Source organism: Toxorhynchites rutilus, chromosome 2 (genome assembly GCF_029784135.1).
Source record: "Toxorhynchites rutilus septentrionalis strain SRP chromosome 2, ASM2978413v1, whole genome shotgun sequence".
Lineage (NCBI taxonomy): Eukaryota > Metazoa > Arthropoda > Insecta > Diptera > Culicidae > Toxorhynchites > Toxorhynchites rutilus.
Window position 1 is genome coordinate 278391821 of NC_073745.1, and position 21294 is coordinate 278413114.

Sequence of the window (21294 nt, forward strand, 5' to 3'; positions counted from 1 at the left end):
CATATTACTAACATAGTTGTAAGCTAACATTGTCGAAATATTGAACTCCCGGCCCCGTTAGGCTGACGCCATATGAGCCTTAATAAAAATATATATTTTGGATAAAAAAAAAATTGGAAAATCCGTGTAAAAAGACACCTTTAATTGAAAATATGCGTAAAAAACTCGTTAATTGGAAAATCCGCGTAAAAAACCTCAAAAAGACAACCGCGCAAAAAAACCGCCTAAAAAACCTGGGGGTACGTTAAAATATATAGAAAATAGGTTGAAAGGAGCTGTTCAGAGATATGAAAGTTTTCAACCTCAAACTATTTTTCATCAGTCTAGGTTGAAAGCACCGAATAAATTGCTCAAACTGATGTGGAACAAAAGAGAACCTACGTTATGTTTAACTAGATGTAACTCAGGCATAATTTATGCTTATTTTGTATAATCAAAATAAATTTATATCCGGTTCTATAGTTACGAAACACATCTATTTTCGTGCTTTGAGTGTTTCGCGCCTGAGAAAAACTCATCAATGAATATGTTTACCGTATCCTACTCTGTGAACATCAGCCTATACAATCTTGGAAACTCATAAAAAAGGTTTAACAGTTATATATGTTACAGAATGTACATTTTTAAGGTGAAGGTGGAAGCTAGCCACAAATGGCTGCCACAATGGCGCTCATTTATTTCATCTTCCTCCCTCACCCCTCGCCCGAAAATCAATAATTTTGCGAAACAGTGTGAAGAAAATGATCCTTTTCGCACACTTCCCATCAAGTAATATAAACCAAACTCTAATCGATTACTCACAAGATATTAGATCTCCTTCTGCTGTCGCACTGTATAGTGTAAAACGTCGGAAAACTCGAGCTAGTGCTCTGAAAGTTAAATTTTCATTTTTCAATTTCCGCAATGGTTTAGTTAGTATTGGTAAAAGCATCGTTATTTTTTCGACTCTGATGCCGGACAACATTATCGAAACAGCTATAAAAACCACTCAATAAAATGTTATTCCTGGTTCATAGCGTTTCATGTCATGAAAATCAATAGAATAAAATTGTGTTGATATCAATACAATTATTATTTTTACGTTCAATGGGTCTATAATGTGTGCTCCCGTGGTCGAGTGGTTAGCGTCAAACCTAACATGCCGGGGGTTCGGGTTCGATTCCCGTTCTGGTCGGGGAAATTTTTCTTCAAAGAAATTTCCTCTGACTTGCACTGTGGTCACGCGTATTCTAGAGCTTGCCACTCAGAATGCATTCAAGGCGTGTTATTTGGCATAGAAATCTCAACTAAGTACTAATGAAAATGACGCAAGTAATACTACGTTGAGACGGCGTAGTTCCTCTAGGAACGTTAGTGCCATATAAGAAGAAGAAGAAAGAAGAAGGGTCTATAATGTAAGGTCTAGCAACTTTAACATTGGTTAAGTAAATTGTATTGCAGAGCTCAGAACACTGCCACGGCTGCCTATGCTTTCAAAAACAGTAAACGGAAAAGTATTACATTCAATCAAAATGCCTCGGCCAACGAAGAGAAGGGTTAAGGCTCTCCAACGAGAATATGTGGAAACAATATGATCAACGGAGGAAAATATTAAGGAATTATCAACATCGAGTTACTATGCGGAAAAACTTGTAAATTCTAGAAGAGCCCCAACTCGCATGTGTTTTAAATTTGCTCGCGTATGATCAGAAATTTACATGTGCAAATGTGCAAATACTCATTCTATATATATTTATACATGCAATTGTTCATCGGAACACATCGTTCGTACATTTTACTTTATTATTCAATTGTTATTTTTTTCAAATGTATTCTATGACTCGTGTCAGTGGAGCGCCACACAATCTGATAAGTGGATCGATCTATTTACGGGTGCTTTGCTCTTCTCTCATAAACACTATTACCCCATTTTTACACGTGGTTTTACCTATACCACTACAATGGCTTCCTTCCACCATCACCTTAATATCTCGATACAATGACATGAATTTACGCGTGTACAGAAAGAATTGTATGAAATTCCTAGTTACATAGTCACTGGGTGTTACGAATACTCGAACACTCCTGCTGATAAATGAGATAACTAGTTCATATTAAGCTTTATCAATGAATCAAGTGTTGAATTAAGGTTCGTAAACCTTCGTTACAACATAATTTCACTAGAATCTTTGAAAAGGATTCTATTAATAAAAAATATACTCTCTTTCGCACAGTCGTTCGCAAACATTTCTTCTTATATAATATTTGACTTTCAAGATGTATGTGGACTCTTATACGTTTGGTTACATTTTACATCAAGTTACATCAAGAAAATATGGCGAACGTTTATTTTACGAAAATAGACTGTGTGAATCAAATGAAACAATTATGTGTATCAATGTGGTTAATGTTATTAGAATTTATTCGATTATCTAATGGTCCATAATTTAAACGTTATGTAACTCGATCAAATGTCATATCCTGGTCAACGAATTTCGGGTGAATGTCTTCCGGATAAATATCTCTCATGTTGTAATAAAATCAAAATTTCATCAAAGCATTCCCACGCCAAATAACGAATTGTTCGAGTTCGAGAAGCTTCAATCGAAGGAAATACTACAGACGTATTTGTCTTAGTAAACTGAGTATTTCTGATTTGAATCAAACAAAGTTGACTCGAGAGTAATTTTAAAAGGACATGGGCGTTTTAGCATGTTTTTGTTAATATTCAAAAGAAATCCTACACTGAAAGAAATCGATTTCAAAAACTAAAAGTCGTTTTTCTCAAAATGGTCATCTCAGATTTCGATGAAATGGTAGATAAATACGTACCCTACAAATCTTCCATACATCGCAGCTTGTGCATATTTAAGGTAAAAAAGTTTTTCTAACAAAAACTTTTTTTTTCTCGAAAATTTTCCATTTGTTTTTTGGTGTACAGTAGGGTGGGAAAAAATCGACCCTAAAATTTCAAAAAGTTTCCCTATACAAAATGTTCTCCACCTCGAAAAACAACCCTATGACGAATTTTAGCTCAATCGGACTTAAGGGAGAGTGGCGCAAAGCGGTTCAAGTTTGAGTTTTTTTGAAAATCGAAAAATCACCGGAAATCGGGGTTTTTTAAAAAAAATGTTGATGACAAATGTCTCAAAATTGCATGACACGTCCAGATTTACAGTTATCTCAATTTTTTTTTCAAAAATCAATTTTTCAGGCGGAAAAACGACCAAGTGCCAAAAAAAAATTTTTCGACCAAAAAAATCGAGATAACTGTGAATCTCGACGAGTAATGCGATTTTGAGACATTTGGCATAATTTTTTTTAAAAAACCTCGATTTTATCAAATTTCAACGTTTGTGACGCTAGTAAATGACGTCCGAGTGAGCTAATATTTTGTATAGGGTATGTTATCGTGCAAATCAACATTTCGTATCAAGCTTCGAATGAAAAATCGAGATAACTATTTTTCTTGGCACCCAAGACTTTTCGTTTCGTACTCCGAAAAACAGTCCCAAAATGCGGATTTTTGACAAAAAATTTTTTTTCGAGATGACACTAGATCTCGACGTTTCATGCAATTTCAAAACATTTGCCTTGAAGAAAAAATTTCAAAAACCCTGATTTCCTAAAATCGAAAAATCACCCTTGGGTCTTGGGTCATTTTTCGATTTTCAAAAAAAAAAAAACTCAAACTTTGACCGCTTTGTCCCTTAAGTCCGATTGAGCTAAAACTCGTCATAAGGTTGTTTTTCGAGGTGGAGAACATTTTTTATATGGTAACTTTTTGAAATTCAAGATGACCATTTTCATTGGCATCCTAGTGTACAGTTATAGGAAAGAACAAGAACAGGTAGAACATGGATTTATGGTGACCCTTGGATGCTAAAGTTTTCAGTTTTCAGCTTTTTTTTTGTGGTCAAATACAATATGTTTCAATTCAGAGAGCAACGACAGCTCTCAAACAATAGCCATCTGCCAAAAATCTCTTGATCGGTCGGTCAGATATCGAATAGTTGTTGTAAATTTAGGTATCTATTAAGAGTCACTGTAGATATTATAATAATAAATGGATTGTATAGATACCTAAAGGATGAATAAAATGGCTCTGCAGTTGTTTGAACATTACCAGTTATGACCGACAGCAAATGTTGGGTGGCGAAAAAAATAGCATTATTTTGTTTCTGTGTAATCATCAGAATTCAAGTGTGACAATTCAAGTGTAACATTGTTTGAAGCATTTAATGACTTTTGAGTCACCCTGTACTTCAGTAGAACTGTTGCATGTCAAAATATAAAAAAAAAAACAGAAATTGCTCTTTTTCCGAAAATTCAATTATTTTCCTATAGTTTTTCCATAGATCAGTTTTTTGTAAGACTTACTATTTTCGTGTAAAAAAAAATTATCAAAAATATTTAGTCCTTTCCATATATTAGTTAGTTATTACCAAAGTTATAGCATGCAGTTATTTAGCCATAGAAAATTATACAGCCTATTTACAATCGATGTTCTTCTAAATCTACTTAACCAATATTGTTTCAATTTGCAACACCTTATCTTAGAAGATAATGGGGATCACGACTTCTTTACGATGATGACTTTCATCTCTCGTAATATTCTGCTCATTGTCATACAGAAATAGGCAATTTCTTACTTACTTACTTACTTTATATTTATATTCATTCGATTTCAACGCGACGATTGAATATCGGTTTCTTATTTAACGCTTCAGTTTGTGAGAGGTTGAAGATTTTTTTATTCTCTTTTTCCGATCGTTTCATTTTGGTCAGTCTGATGGACAATCTTTTGAAGCAAGAAATATTTTTTCTGGACCCAATCTATCCCATCAACATAGTGACGGAGGAAACATACGGGTTATTTCCCCTCCGAATGCAATCATTTTTTGACACTTCTCCCCTTGGAAAAAGTTTAGAAACACGTCGGCTGGGATCGAACACAGTTCGTCCCATTGGAACAACATAATGTAAGACAGTACCTCTTTATTAGTGGCTCTGATGATTGGGCTTACACTAAAAAAAGCTGTATACGTTATACATTTCCTAGAAATATTTTTCTTCACCCAATGCATGAAACAAGAAAACCTTCAGGTAAATGAAAATGAAAAATCTGTAATGTGTGCCATTTCATATGTGTTTAACCCCCACGATGGCGAGTGAGTGGGTAAAACGGTTCTAGCATTAAGCTTCATTTGAATAAATATCATATCGAACCCTTCCCTTCGGCGGCATTTCGCTACTGCGCCACTCCATGATCAAGTTCAGACTTTGAATTGACGGACGTTGGGGGCGAGGAAAATAGTAGCACGAAATCCGCAAGGCACCAAGGCAGGTATTACATATTCTCGTTCTTTCATCTGCCACCCAAAGCGAATTTACGATAAACACACACACACACGCGCGCGCGCTTGCTTGCGCCTCACGATAAAAACTATCGACATGTTCTAGATTAGAAAGACGTGCGAGAAAACTTGATTTTTTACGGTCGGTCGGTTACGCTCAGGGTCCAATCGGCTTGGATTGGTGTTTGGTATGCAAGCGGCGGAGTTCAGTGAATGGGAGTTGGAACAATGAGTCGATAAATTGGTTTTTTTTGCTCGAAAACATGTTTGCTTGCCGAGTGCTGACAGTTTTGACGATTTGGAGAACGCACAAAGCGAAAATGGATAGTAGGTAAACAAGTTTTACAATGGTAGAAATAAAATGAATTCTATTAAGACTTTATAGGCCGGCGAAATCGCATTTCAAAAAAAAATCAGCTGGTGTTCTTTCTTGAAACAAACTGTTATTTTCTAAATACGAAAAAAACTATTGTTTGTGAATCAGAAATTATTAGGTGTGCAAGTATGAATTTCCGGATTGATAATATGTAGCGAAAGTCGTATTGTTGGTAACAAATTTATTTGAAAGACGTGTACTTCAGCTTCAGACCGTAGTAGAGTTCATTTGATTGGCGGCAATCAATCAATATTTTTTCGAATTTTGTACCGGAAAAATGCGGGAAGTTTTTGTGGCATCGTTAGTCATCGTTTGCTTGTTGGAGCCTACAAAAATATGCTCAGTAAACATGTGTAGAAGTGATTTAAACAATTCAGACTAGCAATAGTAGTAAAATGTATGTCTTAAACGAATGGTTCTTTTTATTGAAAAATCCGTGAGGCTTAAGATTCATCTCTACAAATCTTTCAAATTGAAACAATTACAGAACCTGAGCGAGAACCTGCGGCGAAATCAACTAATCAGAACATCCAAACCACAAAACGCCAAAGATAGCCGCTTCTGTTTGATGCGACCAAAACGTTCGATGCCATCAGTTTTAATTTGATTACGTGACTTGCTAATCCCCGAACTCGATAGAAGCATCGCTTCATTCGGGTTGCAACAGCAGCAGCTGTTGCTTTTCATTTCCCAAAGCCCATTCAGTAAAATCTCCCTCGGACGTCTCCCTCGCCCTCGTTTGCTCTGAGAAGTTAGATAACAAGTCAGCCCTTTGCCGAATGTAACGTTCCACAGACTGCCGTGGTTTACATAGTTTTCGCGCACACAAACAAGGCTCTTTTCAAGATCAACATGGTAGGTCTTTTAGGTAGTCATCATCTCTAGCTAATTAGCGATGTATTGGGCCTATAGATCAAACCGGCAAAGTCTATGACTTGCACGAAATTTACCTGCAAGTATGAGCGACAGCTTTCCAACGCTGTCTAACGTTTGCCATCGAAATGGGGCCAACTGAGGGTAGGTCAGCATGACGATGAATATGCTGACGAAAGGGTGGCCTTCGCGATTGTCGCGTGCCATGTGCAGCCGGAGGGCCCACTATGAAAGGTGAATTTCTCGTGTTTACAGCGTAATCCAAAGATTCTGTTAAACGACTTCGTTCAATTTTATTTGATGTGTTATATGCAAGTGGCTTCTTTACCCCACTTTTTTTTCTCTCTCTCTCCCTCTCTAAGTCTCTTCGCCATCCAAAACATATGTGAACTCGCTTTGCATGGCAATAAGCTACACGAGAGAGAGAAAAAAAGTAAAAGTGGAAGATGGTTATCCAACCGTTGCAAATCAAGCGCAGTTTTATTACCTCATAACCGACCTCCATTAACGGTTGGATGGACTCAGCCAACACCTCGAACCAACCACGCTCACGCATATTTTCCTCCGTCCAAGTTTATACCATCGAGACCCCCCTCTTCCACTTCTTTTACTATTCAAGCGTGTTTATGATAATCGTCGTCGAATTGTTTATTTTGACTGCAGTCAGCTTTTTTTTGTTCAACCCAATCGTTGGTTGTGCACTTTTTTTTCTGTTGCTCCATGTGAAGGTTAACCGAAACAACCGGCTACCTCATGACGGTAATTTTTTCTTCAAACTTGTTGAATATTTTCATCTGGGAAAGGAGTAGTTTCATTGAAGTCTCTTTTTTATGAGATGGGTACGTTGTTTGACACTCAGAGACCTTCTAGGCAGCTTTTGTTGGCAAATTTCTTGGAAAATTCAGCACATTATGTTGCTACAACCGTGTTTCGTTAAGTTTGCTGGGTAACTGTGGTACTGTCGATATGCAAATGAAATCATGAAATATATATGAAGTGGTTTTCTATATACGGTATATGCGTACACACGTAATAACCTTTGTTATGTGAGTAATATTTTCATTAGTATTATTGGATGATTTATTGAATGAGGGTTTATTGTTATAATTCTTCTTCATTCAATTACAGTTCCAGAAAATTTGGCAAAACAATTCTTTCGAATAATATCACTGCAGAATGCTGAAATGATTATGTTTTCGAGGTTCTTTCAAACTAGTTGGACTTCTTCGACTTCTGTTGATAACAGTTTCACTCTAAATTTTTACTTCACCTCAAAGTCGCTTTTGACAAGTTGTTTTTTTTAAATAATTTCACCCTACTGTTCTTTTTCGGAGTCCTCTAAAATAATTACATTTTAAAACAAACTTTTCGATATAGTAGGTCTTCAATATAAGCTACGGAAACATCTGTTTAACTGAATCTTATCAAAGAACCGCTTAGACCATTCAGCGCACTCCAGGCAACAAGCATGCAATAAATCAGAGTAGTGTAAACAACAGCAAAAGCGGTAACGATAAGGACCCAAACGACGAAAGCAGGAAAGCGGGAATCCTAAACAAACTAATGAAGATGGTAACTGGAGGAATACAAATAGGATCGCAAGACCATAAGCTATCAACAGCGGAGGAGACAGAGATAAGCATGTTGGCGTGGTAGGAGAATGAAGGTTGCTCGCTGTAACAAATCTGTAAATAAATTAGTCTTAAGTCAGATGTCGTAGAGTGCGCTTCGTTATTCTGAAAGCCCAGATCGGGTCTTTAACTCATATATTCATGTTGTGATAAATTACCAATTTGAAGAAAATAATGATTAGATTAGAATTAACTCAAGACTCGAGACGGGTATCATCCAATAATTTATAAGATGATCAATTTTTATGTTCAAGCAATTCCACTTCGAATACATCTATTTATCTCTTCATTCGTGTAAACTTTGTACATAAGGTGACAACACTCTAAAATATTAATTTAAATTATCACATAACCAATCATAACTGCGACCACTTTTTATAATGGTAAATCGTAATTAACAATTCAGCTCCGGGGTCGGACAAGATTAAATCCAACTTGTTGAAGAATCTTCCCGACTTGGCAAAACAGCGTTTGCTGAACTTGTTCAACAAGTTTCTGGAGCTGAATATTGTCCCGCATGACTGGAGACAAGTGAGAGTGATAGCCATACGAAAACCCAACAAGCCGGCTTGCGATCACAACTCGTATAGGCCGATTGCAATGTTATCCTGTATTCGCAAATTGTTAGAGAAAATGATTCTACTTCGTTTGGACAAGTGGGTCGAAACGAACAATTTGCTGTCAAATACGCAGTTTGGCTTCCGCCGAGGTAAAGGGACGAATGATTGTCTCGCGCTGCTATCTTCTGAAATCCAAATCGCATTTGCTCGTGAAGAACAAATGGCTTCCGTTTTTCTCGATATCAAAGGGGCATTTGATTCAGTTTCCATGGAAATTCTCTCAGAGAAGCTTCATAATCGTGGACTTTCACCAATTCTGAATAATTTCCTGTACAATTTACTGTCAGAAAAGCACATGAATTTCTCTCATGGCAACTCAAAATCTTCTCGTTACAGTTTTATGGGCCTACCGCAAGGCTCCTGCCTAAGCCCCCTCTTGTACAGTTTTTACGTCAATGATATGGATGATTGTCTAACTAGAGACTGCACGTTGAGACAACTTGCAGACGATGGAGTTATTTCCATCACGGGTACTAATCCCGTCGCTCTGCAAAAGTCGTTGCAAGATACCATGAACAATCTGTTCACGTGGGCCCTCAAGCTGGGTATCGAATTCTCTACGGAGAAAACTGAAATGGTCGTTTTTTCTAGGAAGCACGAACCCGCCCAATTCCAGCTTTACCTATCCGGCAAAACGATCCAACACTCTATGTTTTTCAAATACCTGGGTGTATATTTTGATTCTAAATGTACCTGGGGGAGACACATTGCGTATTTGAAACAGAAATGCCAGCAAAGAATCAATTTTCTCCAAACAATAACCGGAACATGGTGGGGTGCCCATCTAGGAGACCTCATTCAGTTGTACAAAACAACGATATTGTCAGTGTTAGAATATGGCAGTTTTTGCTTCCGATCAGCTGCCAGGATTCATATTCTCAAGCTGGAGAGGATACAATATCGTTGCTTGCGTATAGCCATGGGGTGTTTGCATTCGACACATACGATGAGTCTCGAAGTTTTGGCAGGAGTACCCCCGCTTACTCTTCGGTTCACAGAATTATCCTACAGATTTCTCATCCGTTGCAAGATCATGAATCCATTGGTGATTGATAACTTCGAAAATCTACTACAACTGACTCCTCAGTCAAGTTTTATGTCTTTATACCATGAGTACCTGACCCACGACGTGCACCCTTCACCAGGCATCTCCAATCAAGTTCGCTTCCCATACTTCTGCAATTCCTCTGTCATTTTTGATCTGTCCATGCGACAAAAAATCCATGGAATCCCAGATCACCTACGCTCCGATTCTATTCCGCCGATATTTTCGGCAGAATATGGGAAAGTTAGATCTGATAAAATGTTCTTTACTGACGGTTCATTCATAAACGGGTCCACTGGCTTCGGCATCTTCAATCAAAATTCCAGTGCCTCTTTCAAAATCAAAGATCCTTGTTCCGTGTATGTCGCTGAACTTGGTGCGATATATTACGCATTAGGGATCATTGAAACATTGCCCATCGACCACTATTTTATTTTTTTAGACAGTCTCAGCTCAATAGAGGCAATCCTCTCAATTAAAGTTGATAAACGCTCATCTTATTTCCTAACAAGAATAAGACAACTATTGAGTGTTTTGGTCGAAAAATTATTCAATATTGCCTTAGCATGGGTTCCCTCTCATTGCTCGATTCCGGGGAATGAGAAAGCGTACTCGCTAGCTAAGGTGGGCGCTTCAGAAGGCACACTTTTTGAAAGGCAAATTGCTTATAATGAATTTTTCCACATTCCTCGTCAGTATACGCTCGTAAGTTGGCAACGCACGTGGAGTGGTGATGAGTTCGGTCGTTGGTTACATACGATTATCCCTAAGGTCTCGACGAGTGCATGGTTCAAGGGCTTGAATGTAGGTCGTGATTTCATTCGCGTGATATCTCGGCTTATGTCCAATCACTACAACCTAAACGCGCATCTCTATCGCATTGGGCTCGCAGCAAACAATCTTTGTGATTGTGGCGATGGCTACCACGACATCGAGCATGTTGTCTGGTCGTGTATCCGGTTCCATGCTGCTCGCTCTCAGCTCTCTAGAGCACTGAGAGCACAAGGCAGACAATCGGATATCCCCGTCCGGGATATTCTAAAGGGTGTGTCACATCAAATTGCATCACGGAAAAAACGCTGTAGAAATTTAATTTTTAGGAATTATATCTTCAGTTTTCGCTTATAATCAGATAAGAGTGTATAGATCACGTTGGCCATGCTTCACTGTCAATTTTTCGTAAATTTGGAAAAATGTCGTCGAACGAAAAAGAGCGTCGTGAATTAATCCTGTGCACTCATTTCGAGAATCCGGAGTTGTCACATCGGGACATCGGTAAAATGCTGGGAATCGTCCAATCCATGGTCAGCTGAGTACTAAAACGATACTTCGTGAACCTAACCATCGACCGGAAGGTGAAGAACGGCAAAAATGGATGCTCCGTCAGTGAAAAAGATCACAAGCGCGTAGTTAAGCAGTTTAGACGTGATCCGAGAAGTTCGGTCCGGGATGTCGCCAATAAGCTGAATTTGTCAAGTTCATTCGTCCAGCGGACCAAGCAGCGGGAGGGCCTGCGTACATACAAGGTTCAGAAGCCTCCTAACCGCGACGAAAGGCAAAACATGGTGGGGAAGACGGGAGCCCGGAAGCTGTACACCGAAATGCTGACGAAGCCGCATTGCCTAGTAATGGACGACGAAACCTACGTCAAAGCGGACTTTCGTCAGCTGCCGGGCCTGTTGTTCTTCTCCGCAGAGGACAAATTCAGCGTTCCAGAGGAGATTCGCAAGCAGAAACTATCCAAGTTTGCCAAAAAGTACATGGTGTGGCAAGCGGTCTGCTCTTGCGGAAAGCGGAGCGCCCCCTTCGTGATGACCGGCACGGTAAACGGGCAGGTTTACCTTAAGGAGTGCCTACAGAAGCGCTTACTACCACTATTGAAGCAGCACGAGGGCCCGATCATCTTCTGGCCGGATCTCGCTCCGTGCCACTATTCAAAGGACGTGTTGGAGCCGTACGAAGCCAACGGGGTCACCTTCGTGCCAAAGGAAATGAACCCGCCCAACGCGCCGGAGCTTCGCCCAATAGAGAAATATTGGGCGATTATGAAGCAGGCCCTCCGGAAGAACCCAAAAGTTGTCAAATCGGAGGCGGACTTCAAGAGAAAATGGATTTCTGTTCAAAAAAAAACTACAATCTGACGTTGTACAGAACCTTATGGACGGGGTAAAGAGGAAGGTGCGAGCATACGGGCTTGGGCTCGAAGTATGAATAAAAAGAAAATGCCAAAAGTTGTTTAATAGTTTTTATTTTACTGTCTAAAATTTTCAAAAGGATCGGTCTACTGGGCGAATTTCTACAGCGTTTTTTCCGTGATGCAATTTGATGTGACACACCCTTTAGGTAGCCGTGATCCTGATCTTCTGCTTCATCTATACCTGTTCCTCAGAAATGCCGATGTCAACGTTTAATGATGTTTCCTACTACTGTGTCCCTGTTTCATATCCCTCCTATCCGATCTATAAACTTTTATTTAGTCGTGGCAATACATACACACACTCTTTACAGATACACGGGCCGAAGGTTGTGCAGTCCACTGATGATTCAACAAGAGCCAAAGGTTGTACCGCTCATGCCAACTCTACACGAGCTGATGATTGCGCCGGCTAGTGACCATTCTATCCTGGATTCCTCGAGTCGAGAAAGACGCACCACGCTAGATATGAGGTACAGACTAGGGGGGCGTTGCTGATTAATGGTCAGCTGCATCCCAATAGGAAGTATCCCGTGTCGGGCACACGTACAGAGCATTGGAGACAGCAATATCCCAATTACGAGAACACTTGTAATACTAACCTCGAGCCGACCGCGAGTAATCGGTTACATATTACTAACATAGATAATAAAAAAAACTGTCAAAATATTGAACTCCGGCCCCGTCAGGCTAACGCCATATGAGCCTTGATAAAAATATATATTTTGGAAAAAAAAAATCGAAGTCCAGTTGTTTGATAAAAGCATGGTGCTATTGAGAGGCTAACAAACTCTCTGGGATAAAGATATTAAGTATAACTCACTTTAAAATTGGATTCAATATTAAGAACATCACCTTAGATATTTTTGGATACATTGAATTAGAATACGTCTTGATTTACCAAAGTGTGACGAATATTAGTCCCGTCTTGAACTCACGAAAATGGTAAATTTATATGTTGTCACTTGTTCAAATTCGAAACGTAGTGCGAAACACATAACGCTTCACATAATGAGGCTTGGCTTAAGTTGGGTGGGCTCTTTTACCAGTGTCAAAGTCATGAGCAGCATTTGATAAGGGGTCTATAAGTTTCAGTAAACAGATCATTGTAAGTAATTACAGACTAATGATATCGAAGATCTCAGATCGAATGAACGAAATTCTTAAATACGATGCGCAAAAACCACATCCGAATGGCTATCGACAGATCGATTTCTGTTTTTATCTATATTTTGACATGCGACAGCCCTAGTGAGGTTCAGTGTGCCTCAAAAATCATGAAACTCATGATTGACACATGAGGTGACTATCAATACGGTATTATCGTCAGTAGTTATATTACAAAACAATCAACTGATCATTCTATCACTAGTTCCACTTTATCTATCTACAAAGAAAAAAAGTTTCTATACATTACAGAAATTTTTAAAAATATGCAAAGTGTGTTCGAGAGGAAAAAAACGTTCTTGAAGAAGGATATTTGAACTATTTCAATGAAATAGATAATCAAAATAGGCATTAACTCGAGAGAAGCGATTTATTAAGAGTTACCCATGTCGGTATAACGCTTCTTTAACGTTTTCTAAAATATTTTAAATTAAACTGTGATTGGCAAATATAGCATATGTTTTTCACTATCAATTGTTAACTTTTTCTATAAATGATCAACCCTGGTGCGATTTTGGTTTTTTTTTTTATATATTCGAGTAAATATACAAATTCCAATTATATGGCGTTACATGTGCTTGTTCATCTTTATAAATTCCTGGATAAAGAGTCTGCCATAGGGTTGCGTATTTCGTGGTTCAATGCTCGCTCTCCGTTTTCTTTTACTACGCCGTAGACCATTAAGGATTTTGTAAAAAGAATAGAAAGGTTCAAATTAGCTGATTGCACTTGTTGAAACCACAACACTACGTTGTTCAAACACATTGAATTGCACTTATTCTTCTGCTAGTCTCAAACAGTTTTAATAGAGATTCTCATACTGCATATAGAAATAATACAAAATAGAGTTAAATTTCAGGCAAATTTATTTTATCTCCTTCAAAATATGATCCATCTGATGCAACATACATGTACCAACACTTGACCCAGTCCTCCATGAATCCCTGGTAGGTCGACGCTGGCCTTCAGTTCCCTCGTCGCTTTCTCTTTGATCTACTCGAACGACTGAAATCTTTTTCCCCGAAGTTGCAACTCGAACTTGGGGAACGAAAAAAAAAGTTGCGCGGGGCCATATAAGGTGAACACGGTGCTTGCTCGATGATATTTACTTTTACTTTATGTTTAGTAAAATAATTCAGTACAATTCGGGCCCGGTGCGTTATCATCATGTAAAATTCAAGAATTGTCGGCCATCATTTCTGGCCGTTTGCGACATACAGATAGATACACTAAAACATGACAGATGTGCGTCCTAAGGTCGTATGAAAATATGAAAATATATATACATTTGAAAAAAAAACCGGTTCCCGCATGCACGGTACATTCAATTAAAAAATTTCCTGGTACTTTCTGATCATAGTGTATCTGGGAAAGCCTTCTTTGTCCGTGATTCGGCTTTAAGTGGACGATTGTGGCTCAGTAGTAAACGAAGACGTACTAGGAAGCATTTTGGAGAATCTGTGACAGATTAAAGATCTTATCCATCGTTGAACTACCGGTCAGCCTAATAGTTACCGAAAAATTTTCATGTTTTTTCCGATAGTCCAGTGTATTATTCTTGTTATATTCACAATTCAGTTGTTCATGTTTTGTAGATGTGGTATATTGAAGTTTGATACACACAATATATGAGTTTTCTGCTTGCGGTGTTGTGCTCATTCTTTTTTTTTTCGATGGCCATCGTGAAAAAAAATGACCATCGTGAGTGCTAACATCTTCTTCTTCTTCTTCAATGGCACTAACGTTCCTAGAGGAACTTCGCCGTCTCAACGTAGTATTACTTGCGTCATTTTTATTAGTACTTAGTTGAGATTTCTATGCCAAATAACACGCCTTGAATGCATTCTGAGTGGCAAGCTCTAGAATACGCGTGATCACAGTGCAAGTCGGAGAAAATTTCTTTGACGAAAAATTCCCCCGACCAGAACGGGAATTGAACCCGAACCCCCGGCATGTTAGTTATGACGCTAACCACTCGGCCACGGGAGCACGAGTGCTAACATATATTGTTGAATATCCTCAAAAATACAGCTTTGTTATTTATTTTCTCGCCTTATGGATATGCTCAGAGTTATGCATGTAATTTGAAGAATTTGCCTCAGTAGATCGGGCTGAATTTTGCATATCACTTTAATTTTAAGCGAAGCACATGAGCCAATTATATTCCCAGTGTCTTCAAGTACATTTAAATTTAATCAATCACCTTCTGAGTGTGCTTCTTATTCCGGACATGGGTTTGTGAAACAAGAATATTTGTTCTGATTTATGACATTGTTTTGTCAACAGATAGGTTGAATGCTTGAAACTCCACTAAATTGATACAATGGTAACTATTAGTCACATTAATTAAACCTGCAAGAGATGTTATGGTAGATGTTATGTAATGGATATACGTGATGCAAGACGATCGGTACTCGGTATCAGGTATCTCATTCGGTCGGGCTCGCTAAATTCGTTAAAGGGTTTGGGAAACATGTATAACGAAAAAATGACAAACAAGGATATTGGATTTATTTGGCCTGGATGGAACCTCGTGAAGACATGACCTACGCTTATTATAAATCAATCAAGGAGAACCGGTAAAATAAGTGGTCTTTGGTGAAACAACAAGATGCGGGTAATTAAGGAATATTTTTATTTTTTTAACGAATATTTTTTTCAAGCATGATGACCCTCACATGGATGATGTTTACTTCGAACAAATTACAGTGAAGAATATCCTTAGTCAGTGTAAAAATACAAACACTTGAGAGAAAAAAATGTTATAAGTGAAGAGAGTATTCTTGGTGATTCTGAATTATATGCAAAGAACTTATTCAGTTTTTGAGAGTGGCTTAGCTTAGTTTGGGACACCTTAGAATAATAATAATTTTTGTTTCCATATTATTGTGATACGTATAAAAGGTGCACATAACTCATTTTGTGCTGAGCATCCATTCTCTACCGTAAATCAATAAATAAATAAAAAAGATTCTGGACGGATTATATGAGTGTTTCGAGAGGATACACGAGAATAAACGATTTCCACAATCTTCAGTATTTCAGAATAGATATTGCATATGATATGTACAATAGTTTTATCGCATGTGGATCCTAGAAGTTATATTTCAAGCATTAAATAAAGCTCAACGCTCGCTTTGCCTTCTCTATTTCACAGTTGTTGTGCATTATAGATGTGACTTCAAAGCCCAAGATTACGCCCAGATCCCTGACTATTTTACATTTTCCTTTGGATTGATTTTCCAAGACATGTTATAATATTTTTTCGTGAATATGCTAAATATAATCCAAGGAAATCCAGGGTAATTGCTAACGTCAAATTTTGGATCTGATTTAAAAGTATACACACATGAAACTTGATTCCATTTTTCTGGAAATAATCCAGACTAAAATGACATGTTGAAGATGCAATTTAATTTGTTGTACACTTTTTGTTTTTGAAATATCAGATTTGTGCTTTAATCTTATTTGGATATTTGTTCGTTATGATCCTACATCTTTTTTTGATAAAAATTCTTATATTATGTTATTTAGAATTTACTTTGAATTTTATATATTTTTTTTTTCATATTTTTCCAGCGTATTCCAACATTTCTTCATACATAGTTGATGGGCAAATGTCTGTTTTGTATGAAAATACGAAAATTGTCATGTGAAACTGTTTATTTTTCCAGAATAAAGGCGTGGAAACGTCCTTGATGTTGTAATAAGTGAACAATTTAGTAGATTTTTACAAATTATTCATTTAGTTGAGAACCAAATGACTCATTTCGTCAACTATGAAACGAACAATTTCACTTCCCCGATGGATGAAAGTAGAATACATTTATTATTATTGTAGGTAATGAAGTTTGCTTGATTATGATTTTAGTCTTCATGTAAATGCAGAGTTTTTACTTGGTTTTAGTTTTGCTGTTATAAAAATAATGAGGTTCTGCTATGATTATTTAGGTGCGTATTCAGTTGGGAAACACACTTACGCAAATATTTGTACTTCATCTGCTACTGACTATTTTATCTATACATGTTCGAATTTTTTATTATTTCCGGTTGTAATCTATTCAGTGATAAAATTAGCATTCGTGGCAGTGGAGACACATTATCCAAACTTCTGTTGGGAGAGTAAAAAATGAGACGCATAGCCAGAATATATTAGGTTGGGGAAAAAGTAATCCATTATTTTCCCGGTAGCAGTAGAATACATTGCAATTTATTTATTTTTTACTAGATGACCCGGCAAACTTCGTCCCGCCCAAATTTTTTTTTTTGTTATAAATACCTTCAAACATTCACGTTTTCTTACTATGAGCAAGTTCATGGGTCCAAATGACATGTTTCTCCGTTACATGGAATAAATGTTTTATACAGAAAATATGATAGAATAAAGACAGCCCTAAATCGGACAATTCCTTCCTCGAGTTCTGCTCTTATCAACACATCCGGCGATCCGTTTTTTGTTATAGATAGGAGAAGATATAGGTGTGCTTTTCATCACAATAAAATCCATTTCCAGTTTCGAACAAAGACCCTAAAACCTCCATATGCTTAATTTGGTTCCAATTTGTGTTTATCTTGTATGGCAGCTCCCCATAAGAGAGGGGTGAGGAGTATCTAACAATTGTAAAAAACATTTATTGCACTCTAAAACCTCCACATGCCAAATTTGGTTTCATTTGCTTGATTAATTCTCGAGTAATGCAGAAATTTGTGTTTAATTTGTATATGTGAACAGTCGTTCAAACTGATGATTTGTCCAACATATCAGATTGAATAAACTAAATTTCACAAGAAATTCCTTAGATACCATGCGCACATAATTACGGCCTAAGGGCATCCGCACCAATGCGTTGTTACAGACATTTTGACAACCCTCACCATAACGCAGCAACCCCACTGGTGGTTGCGGTTCAGGTGTGGGAAATAGTAATCTGCCTCTTGGTGAATAGTGAGTTAACAAATTTAGCAACGCGATAGCAACCGAGCCAAGTGTTGTCGAGACTAGAAGCCTTGAATAGTTACGCATTGGTGCGGATGCCCTAATGGCTATCGAGAGAAAAATTACAGTTTTTATTCATATTTTGACATACGACAGCTCTACTGAAGTACAGGGTGACTCAAAAGTCATTAAATTCTTCAAACTTAAGGTGACTATCAATACGGTATCTATAGTCAATAGTTATACTACCAAACAAGCAGGTGAACACTTTGCCCCCCCATGACCAGTTTGCTCCCACTGCCCCAACCCCAACAAAGTGAACACATTGTCGCACAAAAAGGAGCATCGGTCTCGTCACTTCTTGGAAACGGAGCAATGAACGGTTCATTATCGTTCTGCGAAAATGTTCGCTTCCTGCAGGTGGAAACAATCGCAAATCAACAATAATCGCATCACAGTCATTCGAATTATAACTGCCATGGTCCCCCATTTTTGGGGTGGCTAAATTTAGCTTGATTTTATAAATAACACCATGCTTGTGTACCCGTATTTGGGTATAATGATCAATTTGTGCCCGATCGGACGATTGAAAATAACATAAAACGGGTCGTGTCAAAACAAATTGACAATTATACTCTCGCTCAAACGGGACTCAACTCCTTCATTCAACCACTCAATCGATTTCCATAACAGTGCGTTGTTTTTGAAACACGCCATGCCACTCTGGCTGTTGCATAACTCTTTGCAGACCGTTTTCGCTCGACCTTGGAATGAGGCTGCCAGAAAATGGGATGGCTACACATAGTGTTCAGTTATTTGTCAACAGATCTTACCGTATCAATGAGAGCAGGTCACGTTCGCGCACATTCAACGAGTAGTTGGGTTTGGCGGCCATCTCACACAGGAGCTTCGGGAGGCATGCCTCGCGTAGGGAGTTCTTCAGCCGCTCCTTGTGGGCGGCCGATTCGGTGCTGCTGCTGCCACTTTTGTAGTTCTGCTGTGCGGTGTTTTTACTCAATGCCACCGGGGGAATCTCTGCCGATGTCGTTGTCACGTGGGCACATCGCGTTGATTAAGCAGGGAGGGGAAAAGAGAAGAAACACGTGCAGAGAAATTAGTGCTGGGAAAAATACTTCACTTTCATTTTTTTTTCTTCGATCGTTAACCCCCACAGATGAGCTGTGCTGCAGATGATGGTATATGTTTCACGCATGGAAGACAACTTAAGCTTTTTGTTGCAAATGAATATGAAACCGGTGCCGTAATTGAGCTGCGCTTTTTATCTGCGTGATATAACGTGTGCATAAATTCAATCCACGATTTCTTTCGAATTCATTTAAAACTTGAATAACCAGTCCGAGTGCCATGTGTACCATTTTATTATCGTGTGTGACGTTGTGATTGCTGCGGTTCGTGACTAATGAAAGCTGAGGAACTCCCCCGCTCCAATTTGTTACCAACTGGAGCCACCTGGTTTGAACACATTTAATTGCAGTATGTACTAGCAACATTTGACAACAGTTTATATCTTTGGTAAAATGCAATGATATATTTATTCAAAATCTTATACGAACAAACATATTCAGAGAGTTCATGTATAACCGGAAGCAATATAGGGTAAGTGACCCAATTATGGAGGAGATCTGTCACCAATTTGCAGAAATTTGCGAATAAATACTCTATTTCAGTTTAAAAGTATACAAAAGCAGCTTGAACTATGTTTTTGAAGATTCTCACTGATATTTCGATGATTAATTGACTAAATTGTATAAAACATGTTTGAAAATGTGATTTCCATGTACCCATTATGGTAATAGTGTTCCTGGAGTTTCGTAATAAGTGTTCCTATTATGGTAATAGTCTGTGTCACATGGAAAAAGTATTAATAGGATTCAAATAATACGTCGATAATAATTTTTAAGTAAAATTATGACTCTAAATCTTATTCCTAGTATGCAATACTATGTCGTTGATTCTACACTCGACAAAAATTATGGGAACGGAGCGCGAAGTCGAAGTTTTTAAGTGATTCTAGAAGTGCTGTTACTTTGTGAAAAACCAACGCATGAAGATGGTATATACATCATTTCAAAGCTTCATGTTTTGAAGTGTGATACTTGAATGCTTCTTTTTTTTGTGTGTGTAGGTGTAGTGGATAACAATACTGGAAAGAAAAAAAATCGATTTTTTCTTTTTTTTTAGAAATTTTGTAGATTAACGCAGTGTTTTATTAACCAAGTCAATAGAAAATCCAATTAACCTTATCCATCAGCATTCATTTGATTCCAAAAACTCCCCTGTAGGTTATTTTACTACAGGAAAATGTTTTGATACACTGAATAATTTCCTTTTTTCTAATGAATACTTTTTTAATAATACGATTATTCCCCAATCAGAATGCTTGTTTTGAAAATTCAATAAATTCTGTACAAGGCACAATTCTGTTCAATGTGTGTAATGTGTGAATTCAATAAATTCTGTACAGGCAATGAAGGTATAGAAAAACAAAATTATCGAATTTAAAGAACCGACCACGTGCATTTTGTTTATTGGTCCAAAAAAATAACTCTGAGCGCTTTGAGGCACACCTAAATCATGTCCGATCAAGCTGAAATTTTGCACAGATATTTTTTTTGGGCCAATAAACAAAATGTACATGGTCGGTTTTTGAAATTTGACATGACCATTTTCGTTGCCACCCTAAGGAACATGCATCTTTCGATATTGCGTTAATTGACACGTAAATTGTACCAATTATGGTAATACAAAAATACATGTTTATTTCGATAAAATCGTATAAATTGACCGAATCACAAGATCAAGAAGGTTGTGATGGATACGTCAACACTGTGGTTGCATCAAAACAACCACTTCGCAGCATATAAATCTCACTATTTTGATCGCATTTTCCTTAGCAAAATGCTAAGAAGCAAGCATCAATGAGACACACTATTTTCAAACTAAATTTTTCAACGTAAGAACAATGTTTCGCATGGAATCAAGTACCAGAATCGACAAAGAAGAGATTTCTGATGTTTAAAAATGGTTTTAGAGCCTTGAAAAATAAGATATGCTTTCTAAATTAACAAAAACCCACTCGTATTACCATAATTGGT

The 21294-nt window shown here is 37.8% G+C and overlaps 2 protein-coding genes across 4 annotated transcripts in view; one reads left to right on the forward strand and one right to left on the reverse strand.

Moving 5' to 3' along the window:
* LOC129768435 (uncharacterized) overlaps positions 1 to 21294 on the forward strand; it is a 622376-nt gene that overhangs the window by 288806 nt on the left and 312276 nt on the right. The gene's annotated exons all lie outside the window — the stretch shown is intronic.
* The window catches only part of LOC129768442 (uncharacterized), a 37136-nt gene that overhangs the window by 11003 nt on the left and 4839 nt on the right, over positions 1 to 21294 (reverse strand). The window contains exon 2 of the mRNA XM_055770106.1: positions 19012 to 19213. Within this exon, the coding sequence (XP_055626081.1) occupies positions 19012 to 19213 (202 nt within the window). The remainder of the gene's footprint in view (positions 1 to 19011; positions 19214 to 21294) is intronic.